At 56.6% G+C, this 26,569-nt stretch overlaps 3 protein-coding genes across 13 annotated transcripts in view; 2 read left to right on the top strand and 1 right to left on the bottom strand.

Annotated features, from left to right (window-relative positions):
• Nucleotides 1-5,800, top strand: part of L3MBTL1 (L3MBTL histone methyl-lysine binding protein 1) — a 38,409-nt gene extending 32,609 nt beyond the window's left edge. For 4 of the 8 annotated variants that reach the window (XM_054081302.1, XM_054081306.1, XM_054081305.1 and 1 more), the window contains exon 23: nt 197-5,799. In XM_054081302.1, the coding sequence (XP_053937277.1) occupies nt 197-331 (135 nt within the window). In that variant the 3' untranslated portion in view covers nt 332-5,799. Of the gene's footprint in view, nt 1-196 lie in introns of all 8 variants that reach the window. The other 4 variants (XM_054081303.1, XM_054081304.1, XM_054081310.1 and 1 more) reach the window with 2 other exon arrangements.
• A 213-nt stretch (nt 5,801-6,013) lies between these two features.
• LOC104063237 (immunoglobulin superfamily member 1) lies at nt 6,014-9,895 on the bottom strand. 4 transcript variants are annotated; one of them, XM_009565398.2, is made up of 6 exons: nt 9,763-9,895; nt 8,826-9,276; nt 8,711-8,746; nt 8,279-8,548; nt 7,770-8,054; nt 6,014-7,057 (listed from the first exon to the last, which is right to left on the bottom strand). In XM_009565398.2, exons 2-6 carry the CDS (start codon nt 8,854-8,856, stop codon nt 6,948-6,950), a joined length of 732 nt encoding a protein of 243 aa, XP_009563693.2. In that variant the 5' UTR covers nt 8,857-9,276; nt 9,763-9,895; the 3' UTR covers nt 6,014-6,947. The 4 variants fall into 4 exon arrangements, with proteins under 4 accessions (XP_009563693.2, XP_053937573.1, XP_053937571.1 ...); XM_054081598.1 differs by lacking the exon at nt 6,014-7,057 and having other exon boundaries at nt 7,077-8,054; nt 8,826-9,001; nt 9,081-9,276; XM_054081596.1 differs by lacking the exon at nt 6,014-7,057 and having other exon boundaries at nt 7,077-8,054; nt 8,826-9,001; nt 9,103-9,276.
• A 1,466-nt stretch (nt 9,896-11,361) lies between these two features.
• Nucleotides 11,362-26,569, top strand: LOC104063236 (sacsin-like). Its single transcript, XM_054081595.1, has 7 exons — nt 11,362-11,646; nt 12,054-12,141; nt 12,374-12,476; nt 12,772-12,918; nt 13,277-14,609; nt 14,841-14,929; nt 15,535-26,569. Exons 1-7 carry the CDS (start codon nt 11,624-11,626, stop codon nt 25,701-25,703), a joined length of 11,952 nt encoding a protein of 3,983 aa, XP_053937570.1. The 5' UTR covers nt 11,362-11,623; the 3' UTR covers nt 25,704-26,569.

The raw sequence follows: 26,569 nt of genomic DNA, 5'->3' as shown, positions 1-26,569 counted from the left end.
GCTCCCAGCTCTGGCTTATCTGTCAGTGTGGTGGTGCTGTGGGTGGCCGCTGCCCTGCTTCTTTGGCTTATCTGTGGCAGCAGGCTGAGGGCCAGTGCGCCTGTGCACGTCCCCAGGCTGTGCCCATGCTGGCTGTCCTTAGGAAGTCACTGCCTGGGTTTTCCGTGAACGCCTTTGTCTGTGCTCTCCTCTCCAGATGATTGATGGCGAAGCGTTCCTCTTGCTGACGCAGGCTGACATCGTCAAGATTATGAGTGTCAAGTTGGGCCCAGCACTCAAGATCTACAATGCCATCCTCATGTTCAAGAACGCTGATGACACCTTAAAGTGACTTTTCTTGGCCCGATCGGGAGGTCCCACCCTCAGCACCAGTGCTGCCAAACTCTCTGGTCAGGACAGAGATTCCCCTCGACCAACAGCAGCTTGTCATGTCCTGCTCATGTCCTCTCGGCTGACGCATCTCCTCTCTTTTACGAGTCCATCTCCCATCCTCTCCCACCCCCTCCACTCTGCCCCTTCTCCTCCAGCGCTGGGTACAGGCTGAGGCCCGGCCTCGGGGACAGCTGCAGGGACAGGGGGGACATGGGACCAGCCTGTCCTGGCGTGGCAGCTGTGCCCCGTGTCCTGCTGGGACTGTGCCGGCCTGGGGGGTGTTGAGGGACGGGGGAGCAGTGTGGAGAGGGGAGCAGCTGGAGGCTGACACTGCTGCTCAAGCCACCCAGGTAAGGGAAGGGACCAACTGCCCATGCACACCGTTCAAAGGTCAGTCTTAGCTTTGCTCAGCAGCTGAGAGATTTGGGTTTCCTCAATGTGTTCCTCTGCAGAGGCTTGTGTTTACATCATTCCCAAAGGGTGCACTCAAGGAGCTACTGCTCAATTTGCCTTTTCCTCTGAATTCTTTTGGCTTCCCCTTTGAAAGCCAGATGATGGCTTTACTTTGCCCCTTCTCTGCACTGGGAACCAGTGGCCTACCTCTTGCCTCTTCCAGGGAGCAACGTGTCCTGGCTGCCGCTGTGCCCACCACCAGCAGCTGTGCTTTATTCCTCTACCACAGCAATCTGAGGGTCCCACGTGCAGAACAAGCTCTGTTTCCTGTTGCACTTCAGGCTGGCTTGGCCAACACGTCTCCAGGAGAAAGGCTGCTCGAGTCACTTGTTCCCCTTGCAGCAATTCAAACATCATCTGCAAAGGAGAGGCCACGCTTTAGGAGCGAGGCCCTTTCCAGAGCAGAGACACGTGCCAAGGACAAGAAGCACCCATTCCTCCCCAGGCAGATCCACAGCTCGCTTCAGAAGGCATTCCCGAGTTTGCTGACTCCATCCTGAGCTGCCTTCTCCCCCTTTTCTGCCCTTGTGAGGCCCTCAGGTTTAGCGTCTGAAGAGCAGGATCTTGCTGTCCCTGATTCCTTACCTGAAGAGCTAAAAGACATTCAGCAGTTAACTGGTTTTTTTTTCTGTCCTTTTAGCAACGCAGCACCTTTCCAACAAAGGTGTGGGCACTTTGGGAATGCCCATGCAGCACTGTCCCTTGTTTCAGAGGAGAGGCTGAGTAGGCCAGGGGATCCCAGCAGCATGCCAGGTAGTTCTGATTGCTCCTGTGTCCCCCGGCAGCACCCGCGCTGCTCCTGCCATGGTCTCTGCTCCTCCTGGGCAGTGGTGTGGTCAGACAGTGCTGGAGGGCAGCATCTGCCTCCAAGACTCTCTGTAGTCCACAGTGATGTGATCCAAGTCCCATGTCCGCTTTCTTTCCCATTCCCATGAGTGACATATCAGTAGCAAAACAATTTTTTCCCCCTTTCCCAGTGCCCAAAGACAGGGATGAAGGAATCTTAGCAAGTGCACCAGCAACGTGTCTTGGAGCAGCACTGCCTTGGGAGCTGCCATCACACCTGGGTCAATCTTGGCTTCCCATGGAAATGTAGCATTTTGACTCTCTTACTGACTATTTGAGGTCACGTTTGACCAGCTCTTGAAACATCTGCTGCTTGCTCTTCCCATAAGACTTGCAACTACTCCATGTGTTTGTTTTGTCAATGCTTGGGTTTGATTTAGGCAGCTCTCCCTCTCTTTTCCTTTTTTTGTTTTCTTCCATCTCTCCAAACAGTGTAGTGGAGAGAGGGGGAGTGGGAAGGAACAACCACATCCCTGGGTTCCATAGTCACTCCCCAAGTCACACCTGATAGACAGTGAATGGTCCTGGAGTTGGTCTTCAGTGATGGGGAGTCTCTTGCTGGGCTACTGTGCTGGGGGTGAAAAGGAGGGGCGCTGGGACCTTCAGCTGTGAGATTCTCTGTGAACGGTGCCAAGACCTCTCCAGGTGTGGTCTGGAACAGAATGGCTCCTCTTTGGCTCTTGATACCCTTGCACAGGAAATGGTTATTGAGCTTATAAGGGAACATCTCATGAAAGCATCCTATTCTTGTGTGCTCCATTCCCTCCTCCTCTGTCGTTCCTCCTGTTGGGGCAGGGCCAAAGCGTTCCTGGGTGCCTGGAGAGGAGTTGCTACCCAGGTGTCGGATCTGAAACTTGCATGAAGGATGGAGAGCCTTGTCTCTCACGGGCTGCCCTGGAGAGCACATGTGGTGGTGAGCCCAGAAGATCCCTGCTGAAGGGGAAGAGGAGCCATGACCCAAGCAATCGCTGGTCCACACGACTGGGAACAACCAACACCATCGGCTCTGGCCATGCTCTGCCTGGACACCAGCAGAGGCGCATGCTCAGGCGCTGGGCATTGGCAGGAGGCTGTGCCCGCAGGATGCCGCCTTCCATGAGCTCCTCTGACCTCTACAAGAACAGAAGCAAAGCAGACCGGACTGCCAGGGTATCTCACTTGGCTGTGGGGTCTGGCTGTACAGCTCAATCCCAGGTCACTGCCAGGTCCAAGCTCTGTGTGGGGAGCAGCTGCCAGGAAAACCAACCCTGCTGGAAGGGTGATGGGGCTGTCACACACACTCGCCTGTTCTTGAGCACCAGTTCACCAGTTTCCGGGCTGACTCCGCTTCTGGATTCATCAGGGTGAGAGCTGCAGGGTCTGTAGGTGGTCAAGGGCTATTGACTGTTAAACTTTTAACCTTCTTGTTTCCTTTAAACCAAACCAGACCCAAAGCATTGTGTGTGTGCATGTGGATGGGGGTTTGTGGGAGTGCCACACCACTGTTTCTTCTGCTGTTGGTTTGTCGCTGTTCTCATGTGGTGGTTTCTGTGGTTGGGTAGGCAGCAGCCTCCACTCCTGGTGTCTCGGGCGATGTGTCCTCCATGAGCAGAACTTGTCTGTGGTTCCACCAAGAGAAGGAAGGTTTGCTGCACCTCTGGCTTTGGCAGCCCTCCCTCTTCACAGAGCATCGATGGGGTGTTCTGCCCTCAGGAAGCAGCTGTGACCAAGGCAGAAGCACCAAAGTTTTTGATCCTTCCTCTGTTCCTGACCAAATTTCTTACAGGGATGTCCACTGAGAAGCCGGAGAGGACAATGGAGCTGAGTCTAGCCTGCAGGTTCTTCTTGGGGGGGCTTTCTGAGGGATGTGGCTGCAGCCAAAATTTCTAAGTCAGTGAAGGATTTTTTCAAGTCAAATGCTGTTTTGAGTGAAGGCCCCAAGCCGGTACTTCCGCCCTTCCAGCCCCTGCAGCTGCACGCAGTGGTGGTGGCAGGGCTCAGCTGGAGCCATCAGAGACATCCCACTACGTGCTCCATCTTCAAGCATGGGCTGTCTTCTGGGGCAGCTGGTCCGCAGGTGCCTCTGGGTCCATGGGAGCAGTTGGAGCCTCTCAGGAAGGTGTTCCTCATGGAAAGGGGCAGCATGGTGAGGGTGTGAGGTCTCCCTGGCTGTAGGAACTGTCAGTGTGGAGGGTGGCTGTGCCCCCTCCATGGAGCGCCACCAGCTCTGTCCCGTGATTCCCATGCCTGTCACAAGCACTTTTAGGAGAGAAGGAAACCCAGAAACCCTCCAAGTTGTCTGAGAGGGCTGAGGGCTTAGGGCAGCTGCCAGCAGCAGAGGTAAATCTTGGGATGTGAGCACAAGGAGGGGTGTCAGAGAAGGAGGGCGAGCGGAGAGGGATGGAATTGGGTTGCTCCTCGTTCCCTCGCCTCTGGAAGGGATCCCTTGGCTGCAGCCTGGCTCCCTTCCTGCAACCCAGCTCCTGCCCTTGGAGTGGGGACAAGGGGTGGTTTGGAAGGAGTGTGATGATGATGACAGAAGCTTTTTTGCACTTTCATTCATTTTTGCACTTGTTTTTAATTTCTTTTTTTTCCCCCCGTGGTTTTGATATTGGCACCTCCTCTCTGTGTTTTCATAACAAAAAGAGTTTTGTTGTAGCCGGTTAAGCTCTTCTGGAACGTTGTGTCCCAAGTATAGCGAGATGTAAAGGTCCTGTATATATAGATTTACTGTGCCCCGGATATAAATTTATATATACGGGTCATGGTGTGCTGTGTGCCGTCCGTGGTTTGAAACAATAAACGAATGTGAGCAATGTCTGGGACTGGTTACTAAGCCCTGGGGACACTGGGAACAGAGGACATGGACAGACCTCTAGACTCCATCTCCCAGGCCATAGTGCCCCCTCCTCCTAGGACCCCAGGCCAGATTCCAGCCCCCTCCTGTCCCGTCTCATCTCACCCCATCCTGTCCTGTCCAATCTCATCCTGTCCTGTCCAATCCCTTCCTATCCCATCTCATCCCATTCCCATCCCATTCCTGTCCCATCCTATTCCTATCCCACCTCATCCCATTTCTCTCACATCCCAGCCCATCCTGCAGTGACTCCCACAGCAGCCAGAGGAGAAGCCAAAGTGAGTCCAGAGGAGGCCATGGAGATGATCTGAGCACCTCCCATATGACAAGAGGCTGAGAGGGTTGGGGTTGCTCAGCCTGGAGAAAGAGAAGGCTCTGGGGAGATGTTAGAGCAGCTTCCAGTGCTGAGAGGGACACCTGGAAAGCTGAGGAGGGACTTTTTACAAAGCCTGTTGTGACAGGATGAGCAGGAATGGTTGTAAAGTAAGGGAGGGGAGATTTAGACTGGATATTGGGAAGAAATTTTTTGACACTGATGGTGGGGAGGCAGTGGCCCAGGCTGCCCAGAGAGATTGCGGAGGCTCCATACCTGGAAACATTCCACAATGAGGCTCTGAGCCTCAGATCCAGTGGAAGGAGTCCCTGCTCCCGCAAGGGCATTGGCATAGGGGATCTGTAAAGGTCCCTTCCAACCCAACCCATTCTATGATTCTATATTCCTCTTTTTCATTCTATGCCATTAGAACAGATATTTTATGACTCCCTTTGTGGTCAGGCCTTTCTCACTGAGGTCCGGGCAGACCTCTGCACCGTGTCGTGCACCCTCGCCGCACCCAGAAGTCCTGCATGGTGCCCCCCAGCCTGGTGGTAGAGAGGGAAAGGACACTGGGTCCAGCCACAGTCTGTGCCCAGGCTCTGCTCTTCCCACAGCTGCAGCGCAGGTTTGGTGGCTCCACAGGTTGGAACAGGAGGGAAGTAACTCAGCTTCCCTTTCGGTTTCCTCCCACCTGCCCTGGAGTGTCTTTCTTCAGATCACAGACAGCAATATCTCCTATAGGAAGGTCCTTCCTGCGCTGAGGACTCCAGCACTGGACACAGGGCTCCAGGTGGGGTCTCACAGAGCGGAGCAGAGGGGCAGAATCCCCTCCCTCCCTGCTGGTCCCACGGCTTTGGATGCAGCCCAGGACACGCTTGGCTTTCTCAGCTGTGATCACACATTGTCAGCTCCTGCGGAACTGCTGCTTCTTTTAAGCTCCTTGTAAAAGCCTCACGACTTTAGGGACTTTAGGATCCATCGCTGTGTCCTCCTGGCTCCGCTTCTCCTCCCTCCCGGCTGCCGGTTTTCAGTTCAAGCTCAGTTCCGTTTTGTCCGGAAATGAAACTGGTGCAGAGGGAGGGGCGGAGCCAGGGCCACCGCTGGGGGAATAAAGGCTTCTGGAGCTGTCTGGGAGGGCTGAGGGCTTTGGGCAGCTGCCAGCAGCAGAGGTAAATCTTGGGATGTGAGCACAAGGAGGGGTGTCAGAGAGGGGACACAGAGCGGAGAGGGATGGAGACCCCTCGGCTGCAGCCTGGCTCCCTTCCTCCCCAGCTCCTGCTGGGGCCTGCGGCTCACTCGCCCTTGGAGTGGGGACAAGGGGTGGTTTGGAAGGAGTGTGATGATGATGACAGAAGCTTTTTTGCACTTTCATTCATTTTTGCACTTGTTTTTAATTTCTTTTTTTTCCCCCCGTGGTTTTGATATTGGCACCTCCTCTCTGTGTTTTCATAACAAAAAGAGTTTTGTTGTAGCCGGTTAAGCTCTTCTGGAACGTTGTGTCCCAAGTATAGCGAGGTGTAAAGGTCCTGTATATATAGATTTACTGTGCCCCGGATATAAATTTATATATACGGGTCATGGTGTGCTGTGTGCCGTCCGTGGTTTGAAACAATAAACGAATGTGAGCAATGTCTGGGACTGGTTACTAAGCCCTGGGGACACTGGGAACAGAGGACATGGACAGACCTCTAGACTCCATCTCCCAGGCCATAGTGCCCCCTCCTCCTAGGACCCCAGGCCAGACTCCAGCCCCCTCCTGTCCCGTCTCATCTCACTCCGTCCTGTCCCATCCCATCCCATCCTGTCCTGTCCCATCCCATTCCTGCTCCATCTCATCCCATTCCTGTCCAATCTCATCCCACTCGTATCCCACCTCATCCCATTCCTGTCCCATCTCATCCCATTCCTCTCCCATCCCATTCCTGTCCCATCCTATTCCTATCCCACCTCATCCCATTCCTATCCCATTCCCATCACATCCCATCCCATCCCGCAGTGACTCCCAGAGCAGCCAATGGGCAGGGATGGTTTATTGACCCCCACGCCAGGGTGGAATCCCGTTTTCCTGCTGGTCCCGCCTGCTGGCAGCCCTGTGTGCAGGGCCCCAGGGCGCTGCGGGCCGGGCTAGCGGGACCCCAGCCGGTGGGTGCACAGGGCCTCGGCCACGATCAGCCCCAGCAGGAGCAGGACCCCCGAACCCAGCACCAGACGCACCATGTTGATCCAGGTGTAATCTGCAGGGAACGGGAAGGGCTGGTCACCAAGAGTCCCCCCAGGCCAAGGGAGACCATGAGAGCAACAGGGGGATGGAATGGGAATGTGGGGCTCCCAGGGCAAATGGAGGCAGGGAGACAAGGGAACTCCTGGGCTACGGAGGGGTGAAGGAAGTTCAAAGGGAACCTTAAGGGCTCCTGTTGGCTCTGTCCCCTACAGCTCAAGAAGAGTTTGGCCAATGCCTTCAGACACACAGGGTGAATGTTGGGGTTGTCCTGTGCAGGGACCGGAGCTGGACTCCATGATCCTTGTGGGTCCCTTCCAAGTCAGGACATTCTATGATTCTATGATCCCTGCTCCCAGGGTACCTGCAACCCTCAGCCTCTGACCTGTCACCCTTGCTGGTGGAGAGGACAGGGACATGGAGCTGGTTCTCCCTGCCACTGCCAGACAGACAGTGCCACTGGGCTGCTACCAGCCATACAGCCATCCCTGGGGCTTCCTATAGGTGTTCTTTGCCCCCCACCTGGCAGCCCTATGTCCATATTGTCTATGGGTCACCTATAGGGTCCCTGAGGAGTCGGGTAGACTCAAAGCTGAAGCTGCAACCTTCTGCTTGAAGCCGTGTTACAGTTGCTTTCTTACCCCACATCCTCTTTTCTAGTTTCCCCAGGATGCAGCAGATGACACAGAGGAAGAGAAGAGTTGGATGTGGCTGGGGGGATGTCTCACCTTTCACCACCAAATAGAGGGGCTCACTGGTAGCAGACCATTTGATAGAACTGACCCCGGTGAAACACTGGCAGCTGTAGCGGCCCTCATTGCCTTTATGCACATGGGAGAGATTGATATTGTCTTGTCCCTTTGGGAGGAAGGGAAAGTCTTTGGCCTGGCCCTCCAGGTACAGGAAGCAGCCAGCATCGGAGTCCTCGATGGTGCAACGGACAGTCACGTAAGCTCCTGCATTCACCTCAAGCCCAGGAAGGATGGAGAGGACAGGTTTGTGAAGATGGAAATCTGTGGGAAGGGGAAAGGGCCTGACAAGGTGCTTCAACACAATGCCAGGAGCCAACAGGATCTCTGTGATCACACCACCTGGCTCAGGCAGAGGTGAAGAAGGTCCTCATCTTTCCAAGCCAAGGAAGAGAGAAAAAACTCTGATCATCACCTGGACAGGGAAGCCAAGTGGCTACATGCTGCCCGGTCTGACCCCACGCCAAGGGCTAACAGTCATCCCTCACCTTCCACCCTGACCTCCACGGAGTTGCTGTAAGCCAGCACGTTGCCTCCATCCAGGTAATGACAGCTGTAGCTACCTCTGTCGCTTTTGGTGGCATTATAGATGGAGAACTCAGCCCTGCTGCCACGCAGCTCCAGGGTGCGGAGCTTTATGCCATTCCTGTACAGCACAAACTTCCCACTGTCACAACGGCAACTGCAGCAGATGGTGGTGGAGCCTCCTGGTGGGATCACCCCAGGTGGCTGTAGGAAGATGAAGACTGTGGGGGGACCTGCACAGGGAGAGAGATGCTGCCAGACAGACGGGGAGTGCCCGGTGTCTGGCTGCCCTGCCAACTCCACACAAGTGTGAGTTTTGTCGTGTGGGGCTGGGGAAAAGCCCTAGAAGATGGGTGGGGGTCCAAACTCCCCTCATACCCCCTCATGATACTCACTTGATGTAGCCTTGTTCTGTGCCACCAGCCAAGCACCTGCAAGAGAAACAGCCGTGTAATGTCTCTGAATGCCTCGAGTCCATCTCTGGGAGCCCACACAGGGTCTGGCACTCACCAAAGGCAAGCCCGTAGGTCACGGCCAGCATCGCGGCCCTCTGGGCTCCCTCTGTCCTCAGAGCTTCTTCAGAGAGAGGCGTTGGTTCGGAGGCACTGAGCAGCTGAGTGGCTTCCTGTGGGTCCTGTTAATGCCCTCGTAGCCACAAGCCACCTTCTGTCCCACAGGTTGGGTTTCTGCAGGTGCAATTGCAGGGCTGAGATGGTTGAACTGGGATGTCCCAGTCACCTACCCAGGGCTGTGCACCGCGATGACCTGCTCTTAGGACCCTGCAGACCTTTGGAGAGGAGGTATCAGGGGTTGGTTTCTCTTTCTTATCACTGGTCACTTGATGGGGAAATGGCCCTTGCGAAATAGGATGATGTTCTGCAGCCAGGGCGGGGAGAAGAGACAGCGCAAGGCTCTTTCTCACCCTTCGTGAGAAACCTTCAACAGTGGTGTCATAAAGCAGCTGTTTTAACAACACAAAATAAAAATGGGGCTATATAGGATATCTTACATCCTTCTGGAGGCAGGGCACCCCGTGTTCCTGCAGTGATAGGAGGAGAGGAAACAGCCTCAAGATATGCCAAGGGAGGTTTAGATTGGATATTAAGAAATATTCTTTCACTGACAGAGCGGTGAAGCCCTGGAACCAACTGCCCAGGGCAGACTGGAGGGGTTCAAACACCATGTGGCCATGGCACTTAAGGACATGGTTTAGCAGGCACGGTGAGGCTGGGCAGGATGAGCTTAGAGGTTTTTTACAACCTTAGTGGTTCTGCGATTCTGTGACTGATGGACCCCAGATAGGTTTTCCCACAACATGCCACACAAATCTCATCTGTGGAGACATGCCCAGCATCTGAAGGGGGGCGTACGAGCTGAATGCAGGCAGGGAGCAGGAACAACCACAAAGCCAACAATAAAAGGAAATGAATACATTTATTCCTGTTACCTCATGATCTAGGGCAGCTCTGAACAGCACGGAGGCAAAGAGGAAATGCAACTAGGTACGCAGGCACCATGGAGCTCCCTCCTTGCTAGAGAGTGTGAGAGCAAACTGCTACTTTTCCCCTCTTTATCAGGGGAGAGCAGAGCCTTTTGGTCTTTCTCAGGGCGGAGCTGGAATCAGTTTCACAGGGCTGTGTTAGGTGAATGCAGAGGTTCTACTCATCAAGCACACAAGGCTACACAACAACTAGCACAACAGATGTGTTTTTCTACATCCCAGCTGCAAGGACACTTGAACACATCTATAGTTCCTCCTCAACGATTTCCCATTACATTCCCACAGGAACTAAGGTTTACTTGTGATCTATATCCATACAAGACCCAGAGCCCTGTGTCAGTTCTGGAGTCCTCAGCATAGGAAAAACAAGAAGCTGTTGGAGCGAGTCCAGAGGAGGCCATGGAGATGATCTGAGCACCTCCCATATGACAAGAGGCTGAAAGGGTTGGGGTTGCTCAGCCTGGAGAAAGAAGGCTCTGGGGAGATGTTAGAGCAGCTTCCAGTGCTGAGAGGGACACCTGGAAAGCTGAGGAGGGACTTTTTACAAAGCCTGTTGTGACAGGATGAGCAGGAATGGTTGTAAAGTAAGGGAGGGGAGATTTAGACTGGATATTGGGAAGAAATTTTTTGACACTGATGGTGGGGAGGCAGTGGCCCAGGCTGCCCAGAGAGATTGCGGAGGCTCCATACCTGGAAACATTCCACAATGAGGCTCTGAGCAACCAGATCCAGTAGAAGGAGTCCCTGCTCCCGCAAGGGCATTGGCATAGGGGATCTGTAAAGGTCCCTTCCAACCCAACCCATTCTATGATTCTATATTCCTCTTTTTCATTCTATGCCATTAGAACAGATATTTTATGACTCCCTTTGTGGTCAGGCCTTTCTCACTGAGGTCCGGGCAGACCTCTGCACCGTGTCGTGCACCCTCGCCGCACCCAGAAGTCCCGCATGGTGCCCCCCAGCCTGGTGGTAGAGAGGGAAAGGACACTGGGTCCAGCCACAGTCTGTGCCCAGGCTCTGCTCTTCCCACAGCTGCAGCGCAGGTTTGGTGGCTCCACAGGTTGGAACAGGAGGGAAGTAACTCGGCTTCCCTTTCGGTTTCCTCCCACCTGCCCTGGAGTGTCTTTCTTCAGATCACAGACAGCAATATCTCCTATAGGAAGGTCCTTCCTGCGCTGAGGACTCCAGCACTGGACACAGGGCTCCAGGTGGGGTCTCACAGAGCGGAGCAGAGGGGCAGAATCCCCTCCCTCCCTGCTGGTCCCACGGCTGTGGATGCAGCCCAGGACACGCTTGGCTTTCTCAGCTGTGATCACACATTGTCAGCTCCTGCGGAACTGCTGCTTCTTTTAAGCTCCTTGTAAAAGCCTCACGACTTTAGGATCCATCGCTGTGTCCTCCTGGCTCCGCTTCTCCTCCCTCCCGGCTGCCGGTTTTCAGTTCAAGCTCAGTTCTGTTTTGTCAGGAAACGAAACTGGTGCAGAGGGAGGGGCGGAGCCAGGGCCACCGCTGGGGGAATAAAGGCTTCTGGAGATCATCGGAGGGGACCCAGTGTCTGGGAGATGAGCAGCAGAGACTCAGTGTCCAGAAGCTCATCAGTGGGTACTCAGTGTTCGCAAGCTCACTGGTAGGGACTCAGTGTCTGGGAGATCATCAGAGGGGGCCCAGGGTCTGAGAGCACATCACCGGTGACCCGGGCATCCAGGAGCTCATCACTGGTGACACAGGCATCGGGAACTCATCGCAGGGGACCCAGCGTCCAGGAGCTCACCAGTGGGGACCTAGGCATCCCCCCGAAGTGTCTGTCATGGCCCTCAAGCAGCCAAATGCGTGAGTGGGGCTGGAGGGGGGGGGGCACTGGGATGTAACTGGGATTTGGGAGGGGAGCATGAGGGACAGCTGGAGGGCTCCGGGGGTTACCAGGGGCTGTTGGTGGAACTGAGGGCTCAGGTTAGTGGGGAGAGCTGAAGGGTTACTGAGGGAGGTGGGGGTTAGGAGGGCTTAGGACTTGCTGGGTGGGATATGGGAAAGTTTCAGGGTTGCTGAATTATCCCAGGAAGAGATGGGTGCCTTGTGAAGGCGGAGAGGTCCTTGCAGGTGGTTGTTGCAGTGAATCCTGGGAAGAGATATGCTCCTTGCAGTGCAGGGAGGAGAGTGTCCTGAGGGACTGAGGGGGACATGGGGGTCCTGGTTATCCATGGAGGTCAGTGCCCCTGACCTGTCTGTCTGCTCTGCAGGGAGGCCTTCTGCCAGCGGGCACCCATCTTCCTTGACTACCTGCACAGCATCCTGCAGAAGTACCCCAACGGGGGGCAGATCCTCAAGGTGAGACCCCCCAGGGAACCCATCTGGAAGCTCATCTGTGGGGAGCTCAGGCAGTGGGGAAAGGGCTCCTGCCCAGCCGGGCAGAGAAACATAGACAGTGGAGGTAGGTTGTTGTCCTTGACCACCAGCAGCCTCTGGATCTTGCTGGCCATCTGGAAGCACGGGATGGTGCTTTTCTCTGGGGCTTTGAGGGGGAGAGGGCAAGTGTCAACGTACTGATCTTTGAACACAGGAGCTGGTGCAGAATGCAGATGACGCCGGCGCTAACAAGGTCGTGTTTGTGTCTGACGAGCGGGAGTTTGACATCACCAGAGGAGGACTGGAGGGCACTCAGGGTGAGAGGTGCTACAGGCACTAGGACAGACTGGATAAAGGACAGAAATGGCACTGGGAGGGACTGGGAGATACTGGTGAAGAACTAAAGAGGGATCAGAGTGAACTGGGGGAACTGGAACTAGTGAGGTGTTCTGGGATGTGTTGCAGGCACTGGGAGGGCTCAGTGGTACTGGGGACACCGAGGGGGATTTTGTGGGACTAGGTGGGGGGACTGAGACTGTGGGAACACTGATTGTGGTTCATAGTCCACCTACATGTTCCATGTCTCACCTAACCCATGGTCCTGAACCCCAGGCCCAGCTCTCCTGGCCTACAATGATGCCGTGATGTCCCCCCGAGACTGGACAGGGCTCATGCGCCCAGGGGTGTCACACAAGCGGAAGGATCCCAGCACTGTGGGGCGCTTCGGACTGGGCTTCACCTCCGTCTACCACCTCACCGGTGAGCTGTGCTGAGGGTCTTCTCTGGAATTGAACTGGGCTTATGGGTTGTACTGGAGGCACTGAGATACAGGTGCTGGAGAGTACTGGCTGGTACTGGGGGTGCAAAATGGGGGCTGTGGCTGAAGTGAGGTAACCTGGAGCACCAGGAGACTGGGGGGATGCTGGGTGGTAATGGAGGGCAGGGCTGCAGGAGCAAACTGTGGGAGAACTGATGAACTGGGATTCAGCTTGGGATCATGGGAGGCACTGTGGGGTTGAACTTGAGGGTTCTGGGTGGGCACTGATGGTTTGGGACAATCTGGGGAGGCAGTGGTGTCCATGCCATCTCTGTGGCCTCATGGTTCCCTTATCTCAAGACTTGCCAGGTGTGCTGAGCCCTCCATCCTTGGGGTTACTGGATCCCGAATGCCAGGTCCTGCCAGGTGCTGGTGCTCGCTGGGACGTCTCTGCAGCCCAAGACCTTCCTGGCCTTTTCGAGCCCTTCTGGGCAGGGCTGGAAGCTGTAGGACAGCACCGTGGCTCTGCCCATGGCACCCTCTTCCGCTTTCCCCTCCGCCGGCAGCCCTCTGGAATTGCTGCAGGGGTTTCTGATACTGAGCACATCCGAAGCCTCCTCCAAACCTTCCTTGCTGAGGCCCCCCTTGCCCTTCTCTTCCTCCGCCATGTCCGCCGCGTGACCCTGCACTGTGTGGCCCCTGATGGGATCCAGACACTCATGGGGACCCTTGTGGCATCTCCTCGGCCTCTCCCGGTCCCAGGACCATCAGGGGATGAGGGACTGAGTCTGTCGTGGTGCCTGTTGTCCCTGCATGGGGATGGGGTGGAGGACAGGAGCGAGTGGCTGGTGGCCACGGGCAGGGCCACGGAGGGGCCAGCCATGGAGCTGGGCAGAAGGCTGGGGTGCCGTCCTGAGCTGAGCCTGGCGCACCCCCTCCGTGGGCTCTGCCAAGGGCGGCTGTGCTGCTTCCTACCCCTGCCAGCCACAGATGAGACAGCCACAGGGCTCCCTGTCCATGCCAGTGCCCCCTTTGCGCTCTCTGACGACCGCCGCCACCTCCGCTGGCCCGAGAAGGGTGAGGAGGGTGAGCAAGATGCCCGCTGGAATGCCCTGCTGCTCCTTGGCCTCCTGCCACGGGTCTACAGCCACATGGCCACCACGGCCATGGCTCTGCCTGGTGCAGACGCCTACAGAATCTGGCCAGACCCTGAGCGCACACCGAGCTGCGGCCGCATCCACTCTTTGGTGACCCGTGTCTGCCAGGAGCTGGCAGCTGCCCACACCCTGGTGCCTGCCAAGGAGGGCGCCTTGGGGCGGCTGCGGGCAGCTGATGCCGTGCTGTTGCCGGAGACGGCGGGGGACATGGCCATGCGGCGAGTGGTCCGGACTTTGCTGGTGGCAGCCGGGGAGCCAGTGGCCGAGGTCCCAACCCATGTCCAGAAGGCACTGGCTTTGGGGATGGCAGAGGGTGTGCGGGAGGCCACGGCGGGCCACGTACGGGAGGTGCTGCGGCGCCATGAGGCTATAGGACTCCCGGCTGCCGAGCGGCTCACCCTACTGCACTACGTGGCCAGGGATGGGAGACATGCTGAGCTATGGGGTCTCCCCCTCCTGCCTCGCGCTGATGGGACTTTTGTGGCCTTTGGGACTGCATCAGCCATGGTCTACGTGGACACGGCCGACTGCCCCAGGTGAGTCCATGGCCTCAGGCAGCCCCATGCGGGAGTGGGGAGGTGAGACAGTTGCCCAAGTTGCCCAGGGTTTAACTCCTGCTCTTGAGCTGAAATGAGGGGCAGGGCTGAACCTGTACATTTGGGCATCTCACTGCCCTCTTCCTCTGCCCCAGTCTCAGCAAGTGGGAGCTGCACCATGTGGCCAGGTATTGCCCTGGTAGCCCCACAGCACCTCCTTTTGTCCCACAGGGAGCTCCTGCCTGGTTTGGCTGGGTCCTTCCTGCCCTCAGACCTGGATCCAGGCTTGGACAGCCTCCTGCGAGACATTGCCAAAGCGGGTAAGAGATGGGGCTTCTGGGGCCGCCTTTGGGTCCCCTGATCTCCCTCTAAACACCAAAACCCCTGGGCGCCCTTGGGCTCCTCTGTAGCCCCAATATCCCCGTGTACCATGCTGATATTCCCAGTACACTCTGGGGTCCCTTGATCCCTGTCTAAGACCCCTCTCTGGGCTTCTACCATCTGTTCAGCAGCGCAATGAATCCCAAGCCTCATAGTCTCTCTCCAGTCTGGGGCACACTGGCTGAGCCCAGGTCCATCTCTCCTGTCCTACATCTCCAGGAACTGCCCTGTCCTTGCTGTTCTTCCCACATTCTCCTGCCCCTTCAGTGCTCCCTGGGATCCTGGGTCTCCCTATGTTCCCCATCTGAGGTGCTCTGTGCCCTCCAATACTGGTGCCTCTAACACCTCTGACCCTCTCAGATCTCTTCTATCCCCTGCAATATTGGGTTCCCCTGTTCTTCCCGTTCAGAGTATCCAACATTCCCAGTATGAGGGGGCTCCCCATTCCCTACAGATCTCAGGTTCTTTCTCCCACGTCCTGGGTCCACCTCCCACATCCTGGGTCCCACGTGCTCCTTGTCCAGCCTCTGCCTCTCACACACAGGTCTCTTCCCCAACCTGGTTCTGCTGGACCCAACTGTGACCATCCAGATGCTATGCTTGGCTCTACCCTGCACCTGGATTTCCAAGTCTTCAACCCCAGTGACTTGGTGCCCAGCCCAAGGACCTCCTCAGCCTCCAGGCTCCTGGTTACCAGCCCTGTGGAAATTCCTGGAACACCATGTAGAAGACTTGAGTCCTCTGCAAGGGCTCCCTCTCATCCCGCTGTCCCCACTGGATGGCCCCAGTATCCGTCTTGCTCCGCTGATACACCAGTCAAGTCTTATCTTCCAGGTGTGGGAAGATCAGTGCCTTCCACCTGCTGTGGCTTCTGTCCTGGAGGTCCTGGGTTGTGCAGTGGTACCACCAGGCGTGTGGCACCGCTCCCTGTCCCACTACATCCTGCCTCCATCCCCACTCAATGCCCTGCGTGCCCTGGGCAGGCAAGGACCTGCAGTTGTGGCCTCCCGCCTGGCCTCACTGCCTGCTGCGGATGTGGTCACTCTCCGACTCTACCTGGCAGACGTCCCATCCCTGACAAAGGAAGACAAGGACACACTGGCTGCTCTGCCCCTCTTTGTCCAACTGCCCTGCTTGGCCACCCCACAGCCCACGGAGCTGGTACCGGCCGGTGCCATGCCAGCACTGGAGCCAGAGCTGGAGGTGCCCCAAGATGTGGTGCTCCCAGAGGCCGTGTTGCAGTGCAGGGATGAAGTTGACCGGCGGCTCCTGGGGAGGCTCCAGAGGTCCTTCGTCAGTGCAGCCCACGTGGCACTGAAGGCCATCAAAGCTGTGGACCACGGTGCCTATGCAGGGCGGGTGGCTGAGAGACAGGCTCTGCTGCTTTGGGTGCTGCAGCACGGAGACCTCCTCTTTGCACAGAACCCCCAGCTCCAGCAGGCATGCAGCAGACTGGCCTTCCTGGAGACCTCTAAAGGCCCAGCACGCCCACGAGATCTTTATGACCCCCGAGAGAACTCCTTGCAGGCACTGCTGGGCCCTGAGCGCTTTCCTCCTGCTGCGTTTTGCACGTCGCCTGTCCTCCGTGCCTTGAGAACCCTCGGCTTGCGGCACGGCAAGGGGTGCCTGGTGCCTTCAGACATCCTAGAGGCTGCAGCAAGTGTGCGTCGGGGTGATGCAGTGGCTCTGGGCAGGGCTGAGGCACTGATTGAGGTCTGCAACCACCCTAAGGCACTGGATGATTTCACTGCTGCAGAGCTCAGGCAGCTCCAGGAGCTGCCATGGGTGCCTCGCTCCAAGTGCACTGGAAAGCCTGGACAGCCCTTCCTGCCCCCCAGGGAGCTACGATCTACCAAGTACCAGCCCGTGGTGGGACTCGCTATGCACCTGACTGACACCTTTGCTCCAGAGGCAGAGAAGAAGCTCGGGCTGAGCCAGACCCCACCACCAGAGAGAGTGTGGGAGCAGCTGAGAAAGCTGGCAACGTGCAGAGACTTGGCCAAGGTAGGTCTTGCACTCCGACCTGTCTACCAGCACATGCAAGAAAACTTGAAGACCTTTAGGGCTGCCCCAGATGATGCTGTGGTGTGGACCGGGGCTGGGTTTGTCCTGCCACGTGATGCTGTGTTGTACTACCCAGAGAAGGTGGAGTTGGGGGCACTGGTGCCCCGGGTGCCCGATGACTTCTTGTCCTACAGCTGCCTCTTCAGGGCTTGGGGTGTGGAGGCAAGGGTGAGCGAGGAGAGGGTGGTTGCAGCCCTGCGCTGCCTGGGCCAGGACATAGACAGACGCAGCTCCAGAGCCGGCACTGAAGCAGAGTTGCAGGTGGTTGTAGCTGTCCTGGAGTGGCTTAAGAGCCGAGGGCACCATGGCGAGGGCACAGTGCCCATTCCTGTGAGGATCCTGGAGAGTTTTGGCTTTGCCCTCCGTTCAGCTGCCTCTACTGTGTACCTGGACATGGAACTGGAGGCAGAAGAGGATGTTGAGGAGGTGGTGCACAAGGCAGTGCCACCCAGCATAGCCACATTCCTCGGCACGGAACTGCTCAGTACGCGGGTGCTGGGGCCAGAGCCATTCGCAGCCTGTGGCCCCTCAGAGCCCATCACCTTGCGGCTTCGCAACATCCTCCGGGAGTACGGCGAGGAGAGTGACCTCTTTACGGAGATGGTCCAGAACGCAGAGGATGCTGGAGCTACCATATGCCGCTTCCTCCTGGACCTCCGGCTCTGCAAAAAGCCCACCTCTGGGCTGCTGGACCCTGCCATGGCTGCCTGCCATGGCCCAGCCCTCTGGGCCTACAACAATGCCCTATTCACTGAGGATGACCTCCGTAACATCACACGGATTGGGGCTGCTACAAAGGAGGGCAAGGCAGACAAGATCGGACGCTTTGGGCTGGGCTTCAGCTCTGTCTACCGTGTCACAGATGTGCCAGCAGTGCTGAGTGGGGAGACACTACTCATCTTTGATCCCAATGGCACCCATCTGGGCAAGCACATCCCCAAAGGCGGCTGCCCTGGCATCCGCCTGGACTTCTCCAGACGACCACGCATCCTCCGTGCCTTTGCTGAGCAATTCTGGCCTTACCACGGTATCTTTGGGTGCCGCCTGCCTGAGCCAGGACCTTTTCCAGGGAGCCTTTTCCGCCTGCCTTTTCGCACTGAAGAGGAAGCTGTGACATCTCAGATTTGCTCGGAGGCCTTTGGTACAGAGCGCATCCAGTCCCTTGGCACCAGCTTCCTTGGCTCTAACCGGCTCCTGCTGCTCTTCCTGCGGAAAGTGAGGGAAGTGTCCTTGGAGACGCTGCCAGAAGTAGCCACCTCTGCAAAGGATACCACACCTCTGGCTATACTGCGGCGAAAGGAGATCCGAGACTTGGGGGTGCCTGGGGACCCCCCAAGCTGGGCAGCCATCGAGCAGCTCACAGCCTGTGAGGAGGCATCCAAGACCACACTGCACTATCTAGTTTTAGTGTGTCTGGGTGACGGGGAGTCGCTGGAATTGTTTCACCAAAACTCACAGGCAGGGCTCCATCCTCTGCCTCCAGTGGCTGGTGTGGCCCTTCCTCTTTCCCTCACTGCAGATGGCAAGTGGGTGCCACGCCTGGATGCTGAGGAGGGGAAAGTCTTCTGCCACCTTCCCATGCCAATTGCCTCAGGGCTGCCAATCCACGTGCACGGAGCCTTCAGCATCCTCTCAAATCGTAAGGGGCTGTGGGACACGGCAGAGCGGGGTAAGTGGAACCGGGTGCTACTCCGCAGTGCTGTGCCAGCTGCCTGGCTCCGGGCGTTGGACCATCTCTGTACCATGCATGAGGCGGGTGAGTTGAAGAGCTATGAATATCATGACTTCTGGCCAGACACTAGCACTGCCCGTTACCCCTTTACAGAAGCTGTCACTGGTTTCTACGAGGCTGTGTCAGGCAAGAATGGCCCCAGGCTCTTTTCTGATGGTCGCTCATGGTGCTCACTGCAGGATGCCCGCTTCCTGCACCAAGCAGTGGTCAGACACCCCGAGCTGGGTGCTGTAGCAAAGCGCGTCTTTGCCACCACTCTGCCCCATCCTCTGTTAGCTGTGGCCTTGCCAGAGAAGGTGCAGAAGGGCCTCAGGAAGGCAGCGAATGCTGGCACCTATGACTGGCCCCGCTTTTACTGTGAACTCGTACTTCCCAACTTGGAAAATCTCTCTGTTGTTGACCGAGACCCTCTAATTCTCCATGCTCTGGATATGTCCCATGAAGATGTGGACAAAATGCTGCGGACAGTGCCCTGCATTCCAGCCACGCCTCATGGCCGCCTGCAGCTCATCAGTCGTCTGGTGCATCCCAGAGGCCGTGCTGCCTCTTTATATGACCCTGAGGATGGACGCTTCCCCACTGGGAAGGCCTTTCTTTCCCCAGAAAGATTAAGCCAACTGGAGAGGCTGGGCATGGTTAAGGACAAAACGACTCTGCCAGAGCTGCTGGAGGTGGCAAAGACAGTGGAGTTTGTGTGGACTAAGAACCGTGCCCAGGGCTGCCAGAGGGCTGCCTGCATCCTTGAGCTGCTTCAGGATGCAGTGGAGGAGAGGGTGAACAACACCATGCAGGCAGCTTTCAGGACTGTGCCCTTCCTCCCTGGTACACTGCCCACTGGTGAACACGTGCTGTTGCCAGCAGCCCAGCTCTACCATAACGTCCATGCCCCATTAGTGGGACTCATCCAGCCTATCTTGGCCCCTAAAATGCTGAGAGAAGACTTCAGCCTCTCCAATGAGGTTTCATCTTTCTTGGGGCTGGACCAGCAGCCATCAGTAGCTATGGTCCTTAAGCAGCTGCAGGCACTGAGCTGTACCTCCAACGCTCTCCCTTTGGAGAACCTGCAGCACAGCACCCACTGCTGCTACAGGCACCTGCACACACTGCTCCAGAGAGATCACTCCATCCGCGGCGAGGTGGCTTCTGCAGTGGCCCAAGGGGAGCCCTTCATTTTAGTGGGCTCCCGCTTTATGCCAGTCACGGCTGTGGCTGAGACTCTATCATTTGAGGCTGTCCCATATCTTCACCAGCTCCCAGAGCAGTACCGGCCCTACAGTCAACTCTGGGAGTGTGTGGGGCTGCGCCACACATTCACCTGGGATGATTATGCCCAAGTGCTCCTCACCCTGGCAAAGATGCATGCTGGAAAGCCACTGCCTGCCGCAGAGCTGGCTCTGGCCTTGCGGCTGGTGTCTTGTGGCTTGATGGCAGATGACAAAAAGCCAGATGCCTACCAGAGCCAGCAACTTTTTCTGCCTGACCATGAGGGTGTTTTGCGTCCACGGGACAAGCTCCATTTCAATGATACGCCATGGATGCCAGTGGACAGAGATGTCCTGCTGTGCCATGACCAATTGTCTCGAGCCACAGCCCTGCACTGTGGGGTGCCTACCACACGCCACTGGGCACTAGAGAGGAGCCGACTGCACGCTGCAGATCTCAGCCTCTGGGCACAGCCATTTGGGGCCCGTGAAGATTTGCCTACACGGCTGAAGAACATCTTGGGTGAGTATCGAGCAGCTGCTCATGATTTGGTGACAGAGTTGCTCCAGAATGCAGACGATGCTGGTGCGGGGTTTGTGCACTTTGTGTGGGACCGCCGGCAGCACCCAGTGGATTCCACTTTCAGTGAGAACTGGAACTCCCTGCAAGGCCCTGCCCTCTGCATCTACAACGACGCTCCCTTCCAGCAGCAGGACATCGAAGGCATTCAGCGTTTGGGAGTGGGTGGCAAGCAAGGCCGGCAGGATGTCACAGGCAGATACGGCCTTGGCTTCAACACTGTCTTCCACTTTACTGACTGCCCAGCCTTCCTTACTGGAGACAGTGCCCTGTGTGTCTTTGATCCCCACCTCCACTACGTGCCAGGAGCCACAACTGAGACTCCTGGTGGGATGTTCGCTGTCAACCCTGAATTCAAGAAGACCTTTCCAGATGTTTACGGCACCTTCCTACCCTCTCTCTTCAATCTGAACCAGGGTGTCCTTTTCCGGCTGCCTCTCCGCACTGCAGCTGGGGCTGCCATCTCCAAGGTGTCCGGCATGGCTGTGCGGGATGAAGACCTCATGGATATGGAGGCAATACTGTCTGAGGAAGGTGAGGACTTAGTGCTCTTCCTCCGGCATCTCCGGGTCGTGGTCTTCTCTGAGATTCCCCCAAATGGGAAAGAAATGTTGCAGAAGATACGGATTACCACAAAGATGACAGATGGTGATGCAGAGCTGAGACAGAGTTTTCAATCAAGGTTAAGTCATGCTGTGGATGGGAACAGCCCCACCTATGTCTCCTATATGATGACAGTCCAAACCAGCAAGGCCAAGGCCAAGGCCAAGGCCAGCACCGCGTGGAGAGTCATCTCCCAGATTGGGGTGTGGGAGGGGGCGGAGGAGTCTCCGGTGCTTGGGCAGATGCCCTACGGGGCTGTGGCTGCCTGCCTGAAGCCAGCGGGCTTGGACAAAGTCAGAGGCAAAGCTTTCTGCACCCTCCCACTACCACTGAGCACAGGGCTGCCTGTGCACATCAATGCCAACTTCTCCGTGGATGCGGCCAGACGCAGTGTCTGCTGGGACCCAGGTAGCACAGAGGCAGCCTGGAACGTCTTCTTGCTCAAGCACTTGGTGGCTCCACTATACTGTGCCTTTCTCACCAAGCAGTGGAAAGCCCTGGGGTCTGAAAGGCTCCAGTTCAATTCCCTGAGGGCCTGCCAGCAGCACCTGGCCTACAACTACCTCCGGTTCTTCCCTGATGTGAAAAAAGTGCTACCTGACTTTAAGAATCTGGTAAAGGACGTCTATAGGCACCTCAGTCATGCACGCCTGCCCCTGGTGCCTGTACACCACGTGAATTCCCCTGACGGCACAGTGACGGTAACCTGGGCATCTCCAGGTGGTGGGGATGTGCTAACAGAGCCATACTTCCTCAAGGTGGCACTTGACCCAGCTGTCCAGGAGGTGCTGCAGCACCTGAACATGAACCTAGTGCCGGCATTCACTGACATGCAGTGGATCTACGAGGCATTTGTTGAAGCCAGTGTGGAGGCTGTCACCTTGCAGCCAGCCTCTCTCCGGTGCTTCCTTAAGGCCCTGCCGCTCCCTGTGCCCTGCACACTGTCTGAGACACCCCTAGGGACCCCGAAGAACTGCTCCATCCTGCTAAGACAGTGCATGGAGCCCACAGATAGGAACCACGCAGAACTGGAAGGCCTCCCCTTGCTGGTCACACAAGATGGCTGCCTGAATACCCTCAGCATCAACCACCCAGTCTTCGAGAACTCCTTTGCCCACCTCTTCCCTTACCATCCCCACCGCTTTGCTGACAAGTTAATTTCTAACTTGAGCCTGCCTCACTTTGTGAAGAAGCTTGGCTTCCAAGAAGCCGCACCACTCATCCAGGAGGCACTGGATCAGCTGAAACAGACCACAGAGCAGAAGAAGTGGCTCAAGGAGCTGTGGAAGTTCTTCAGCAGTGTGGTCTACACAGCCTTAAAGGACAAACAGGAGCTGGAGGCAGGTATGAATTCATTCATGGATCATTTCCAGAATGCGCTGGTGCTGCCTGTTCAGAGACATCAGGCAGGCTCAGAGGACCTCCTGCCGCTATCCTCCCTCCCCAAAGTTCTTTTTCAGTTGGACACAGCCGTGTCCAAAGTGCTGCACAAGCTGGGCATCCCGGTGCTCCAGCAGTCCCTGCTGCCTTTTGACTTTGCCTACCACTGCCTGAAGACAAGGACATTGCAGACCACAGTGCCCAGGGCGGTGGTGGCCCAGCTGGCAGACACCACAGCAAATCTCTGCTGGAAGGACTTAAACGATGATGATGTCAATGACCTGCTGCGCTTTGTGCAGGGAAACCTGGATTCACAAGTACTGAAAAAGCTTCAGTTCCTGCCTCTCTTCCACAAGTATGGTGGGGGCTACGTACCTGTGGCACCTTACCGCAAGGTGCTGTTGCTCGACAGCCAGTGCCCAAACCTGCCCCGGGCTGCCCAAGCCCTGTACAGCCTGAAGAAGGACACATTGCTGCTCACGGCAAACAAGATCCACAGGCAGCTGGCCTCGCATTTTCAGTGGCAGCTCACAAATGACAAGGAGCTCTTCATGACCATCGTGCTGCCCCAACTGTCCCAGCTCACAATGCAAGAGCTTATGAATGCCGTGCACTTGTTCTTTGCCCTGAAACAGCAAAGAATCTTTGACTTTGAGTCCAAAGAAAGGGTTGTGGCAGCTTTTAAGTCTGTGGCCTTTATACCCGATGCCCATGGTGTTCTGTGCCTGCCCTCCTACTTCTACGACAACATGGACTCCTTCCGTACTCTGCGGCTCCAAAACCGCTTTGTGCCTGAGTCTTTCTTGGTTAAGCTGGGTTGCAGCCGGTCAGATGCTCAGATCTTCCTGTTAAAGGTAGGTGTCCGCACCAGCCTCTCTTTGGAGGATTTTGTGGCACTGGCCCTGGAGATAGAGCATGAAGCCAGTCAGGCAAGGCACCGCACTGAAGACCTGCTGGCGCGACAGAAGGAGATGATCAAGCAGCTTGGCACCTTGCTGAACGATCCCTTGTCAGAGGATTCATTGAGACAAATTGCCGCAATCCGCTTTCTGCCTCCGCTAGAGATTCCCACAGATTTGATGAACCTGCATCCCCCTTTTGCAGCCTGCACTAAGCCTGTGGCCCTGAGGGGCAGCGTTTACCACCGCCAAGATGTGGCTGAGCTCCTATGGACTTCAGCTACCATCCTGCCAATGTCCTTAGTACTCCAGGAGAAACTCCAGGAGTCCATGGGAGTCCTTGCAGAGATACCCACTGCCCTGGTGCTGGCCAATCTGGAGCAGGTATGCAGGGCAGCCTGCCAGACACAACAGCAGGTGAACACAAGGACCAGGGTGCTCCAGAAGATGTACAATTTCTTGCAGACCCATCTGAAGGAGGTGGATGCAGGGCGCCTTGCTGAGCTGCCTGTGGTATTGGCCAAGTCAGGAGACATGGCTATGCCACGGCAAGTAGTAATGTCACTCCCAAACGAGGCTGACTTTTATCCCTATCTCTTCTCTCCTAACCCTTGCGTGGCTGCCTACGGAGACCTTCTGCAACACCTTGGGGTGGCCCTGCTCCCCACGCTGACTCACTACAGCCATATCCTGGCCCAAATCCACAAGGAGAGCCTTGTCAGTAGAATTCTCAATGCTAACCAGAAGAAGACAGTCCTGCTGGCCACACAGCAATTCTTCCGGCTGCTGCAGGAGCCACCGGAGCGCCTTGATTTCTTCTCTGTGTCTGAGCTGTACCTGCTGAGCACTGCTGACCGCCTGGAGCCGTCCAACAGCCTGTACTTCAACGACTGCGTGTCCTCAAGTACCTCCAAGGCCTTGGAGAAGACCTTTGTGTTTATGGCTGACCTGCCAGGGATCAGGTGCAATGCCTGGTGGCTGCTGCAAATGCTCCCACAGCGCCTGCGGCCTCAGGCACTCTCAGAGATCATGGAGCAGAAGCTGGAGGAGGACAATCTGCAGCCATGTCGCTATGGCTCTCACTGCCCTGTGCAGAGGCATCTGCAGACCCTTCTGGTATCCCCGTGGTTTAGGATGGGGCTGGAGTCCCTGCTCCAGTGGCAGAGCCACAAGGCTGTGATGAGAATGGAGGGGAACGGTGGCATTGCAGTGGAGCAGCTGAAAGTGCAGTGCTGTGAGGACATCCGCACTGTGCTGGTCCACTGTGGTACAAAGGTGGAGGGCAGCTCCCAGTCACGGGCCGTCCATGTATCTCTGGCTGGTGGTGGCCAGCGGCTCCTCTACATCCGGCACACAGATATGGTGCTGGACCGGCACCAGCTGAGGGTCCTGGAGACGCTGGTGCAGGAGATCAATACCATCATGGGTGGACAACTGGAAGCACCTGCCTTGTCAGTGCTGCGTGAAATGCTTGTCTGCCAGGTGCCACGGGAAGTGGCCACTGTTCTGGAGGAGAATGATGTGGCACTGGTGGGTGGTGTACCAGAGCCAGAGGAGGTCATGGCACCAAAGCTGGAGCCAAAGCTGAAGATGAGGCTGCAGGAGGAGGCTGTGGCAGAGGGGAAGCCACAGAAGGACCAATGCGGCCTCATGTCAGAGGTGAAAGGCCATGCAGATCACAGCCTGACAGCCTCATTGCGGTGGCTTGCTGTCAAGCAGCCAAAGGTGTTACGGGACCTCTACCCCCAGCACAACCCTGAGGGCACTGCCCAGCAGGACTTCTGGGGTCAGAAAGGCCATGGCTCCTGGTTGTGCAATGAGGAGGCCACAACTCCAATTCCATCCATCCCAGAGGCCCAGCGTTGGCTGCGGCAGGCCAGGAGTGACCTACAGGCAGCCCTCAATGACACCAGGCACAACTGCCCGAACTGGGTCCTCTTCAAGTTGCACCAAACCCTGGAGAAGGCACTGGTGGCTGCTGTGCTTTGCCATGGTGAGGCCCTTGAGGCGCCAGTGGGGCTGGTGGAGCTAGCCCAATGGCTGGAGGTGGTGGAGCCAAAGCTCGAGGGCTTGGCAGAGGAGGTGAAGTGGTTGCGTGGCTGCGGTGTGGACGACAAGGCCACACAGTACCCAAGTTACCACCCCTTCCCCATCACCCCTAGCGAGGCCTTCCATGGTATGGATGCGAAGAAGGTGCTGAAGCAGGCACAAGGAGTGCTGGGGAGGCTGCAGGACCACGTGGGTGGACTGTGAGCACGTTCCTACAAAAGGGACACTGGCAGCTGGGCCACGAGAGCACCATGGCTCCAGCTGGGACTTGCCACAGACCTGCCATGGACTCGCCACAGACCTGCCAGAGGCAATTCAAGCCTGTAGGAAGGGTCTGGGGTCAGACAGGGGTCCTAGGCCACTGAAGGTGACAGGGCAGCATGTTCTGTTGCATGCCTTGAGGGTCGGGGAAATAAAGTACAATAATAAATATTGCAGTGCTGGTGGATCCTTCAGTAACAGTGCAGTCAGGGGCATGGAGAGGTCATGGACAACTGGTGGGTATCTTCTCCACCCTTAACCTTCTTGGGCTGCAGGTGGGTGTCTGCTCCACCTTAACCTCCTTGGGCTGCAGGATCACAGCTTGCTTCACCACGGTCTTCTCAATGGGCCACAGGGGAATCTCTGCTCTGGCACCTGGCATACCATCTCCCCTTCCGTCTTCTCTGACCTTGGGTCTGCAGAGTTGTTCCTCTTACATGTTCCCACTACTCCTGCCCAGCTGCTGCTGCACAGCAGTTTTTACTCCTTCTTAAATACTTTATCCCAGAGCTACCAACATTGCCGATGAGCTCGGCCCTGGTCAGCGGTGGGTCCATCTTGAAGCTGGTTAAAATTGTCTCTGGTCAACGTGGGGACAGCTACTGGTGTCTTCTCAACACAAGCCACCCCTGCAGCCCTGCCACTTCCTAAACAAGGCCACATAAACCCAACACAAAGATGATGAGATGGTGTCAAAAGGAGAACGGGGGACTCAAGAGGGCACAAGGCAGGTGAAGTAACAGGAAAAGCTCCAAGTTTCAATGGGTTGGAGTAATTGCCATAGTCCCAGAGGTCATCACCAAAGTCCA

The sequence above is a fragment of the Cuculus canorus genome, chromosome 16, assembly GCF_017976375.1.
Source record: "Cuculus canorus isolate bCucCan1 chromosome 16, bCucCan1.pri, whole genome shotgun sequence".
In the NCBI taxonomy this organism is placed as follows: Eukaryota; Metazoa; Chordata; class Aves; order Cuculiformes; family Cuculidae; genus Cuculus; species Cuculus canorus.
Note: the sequence above shows the minus strand (reverse complement) of the source record. Positions and strands in the feature narration are given on the sequence as shown.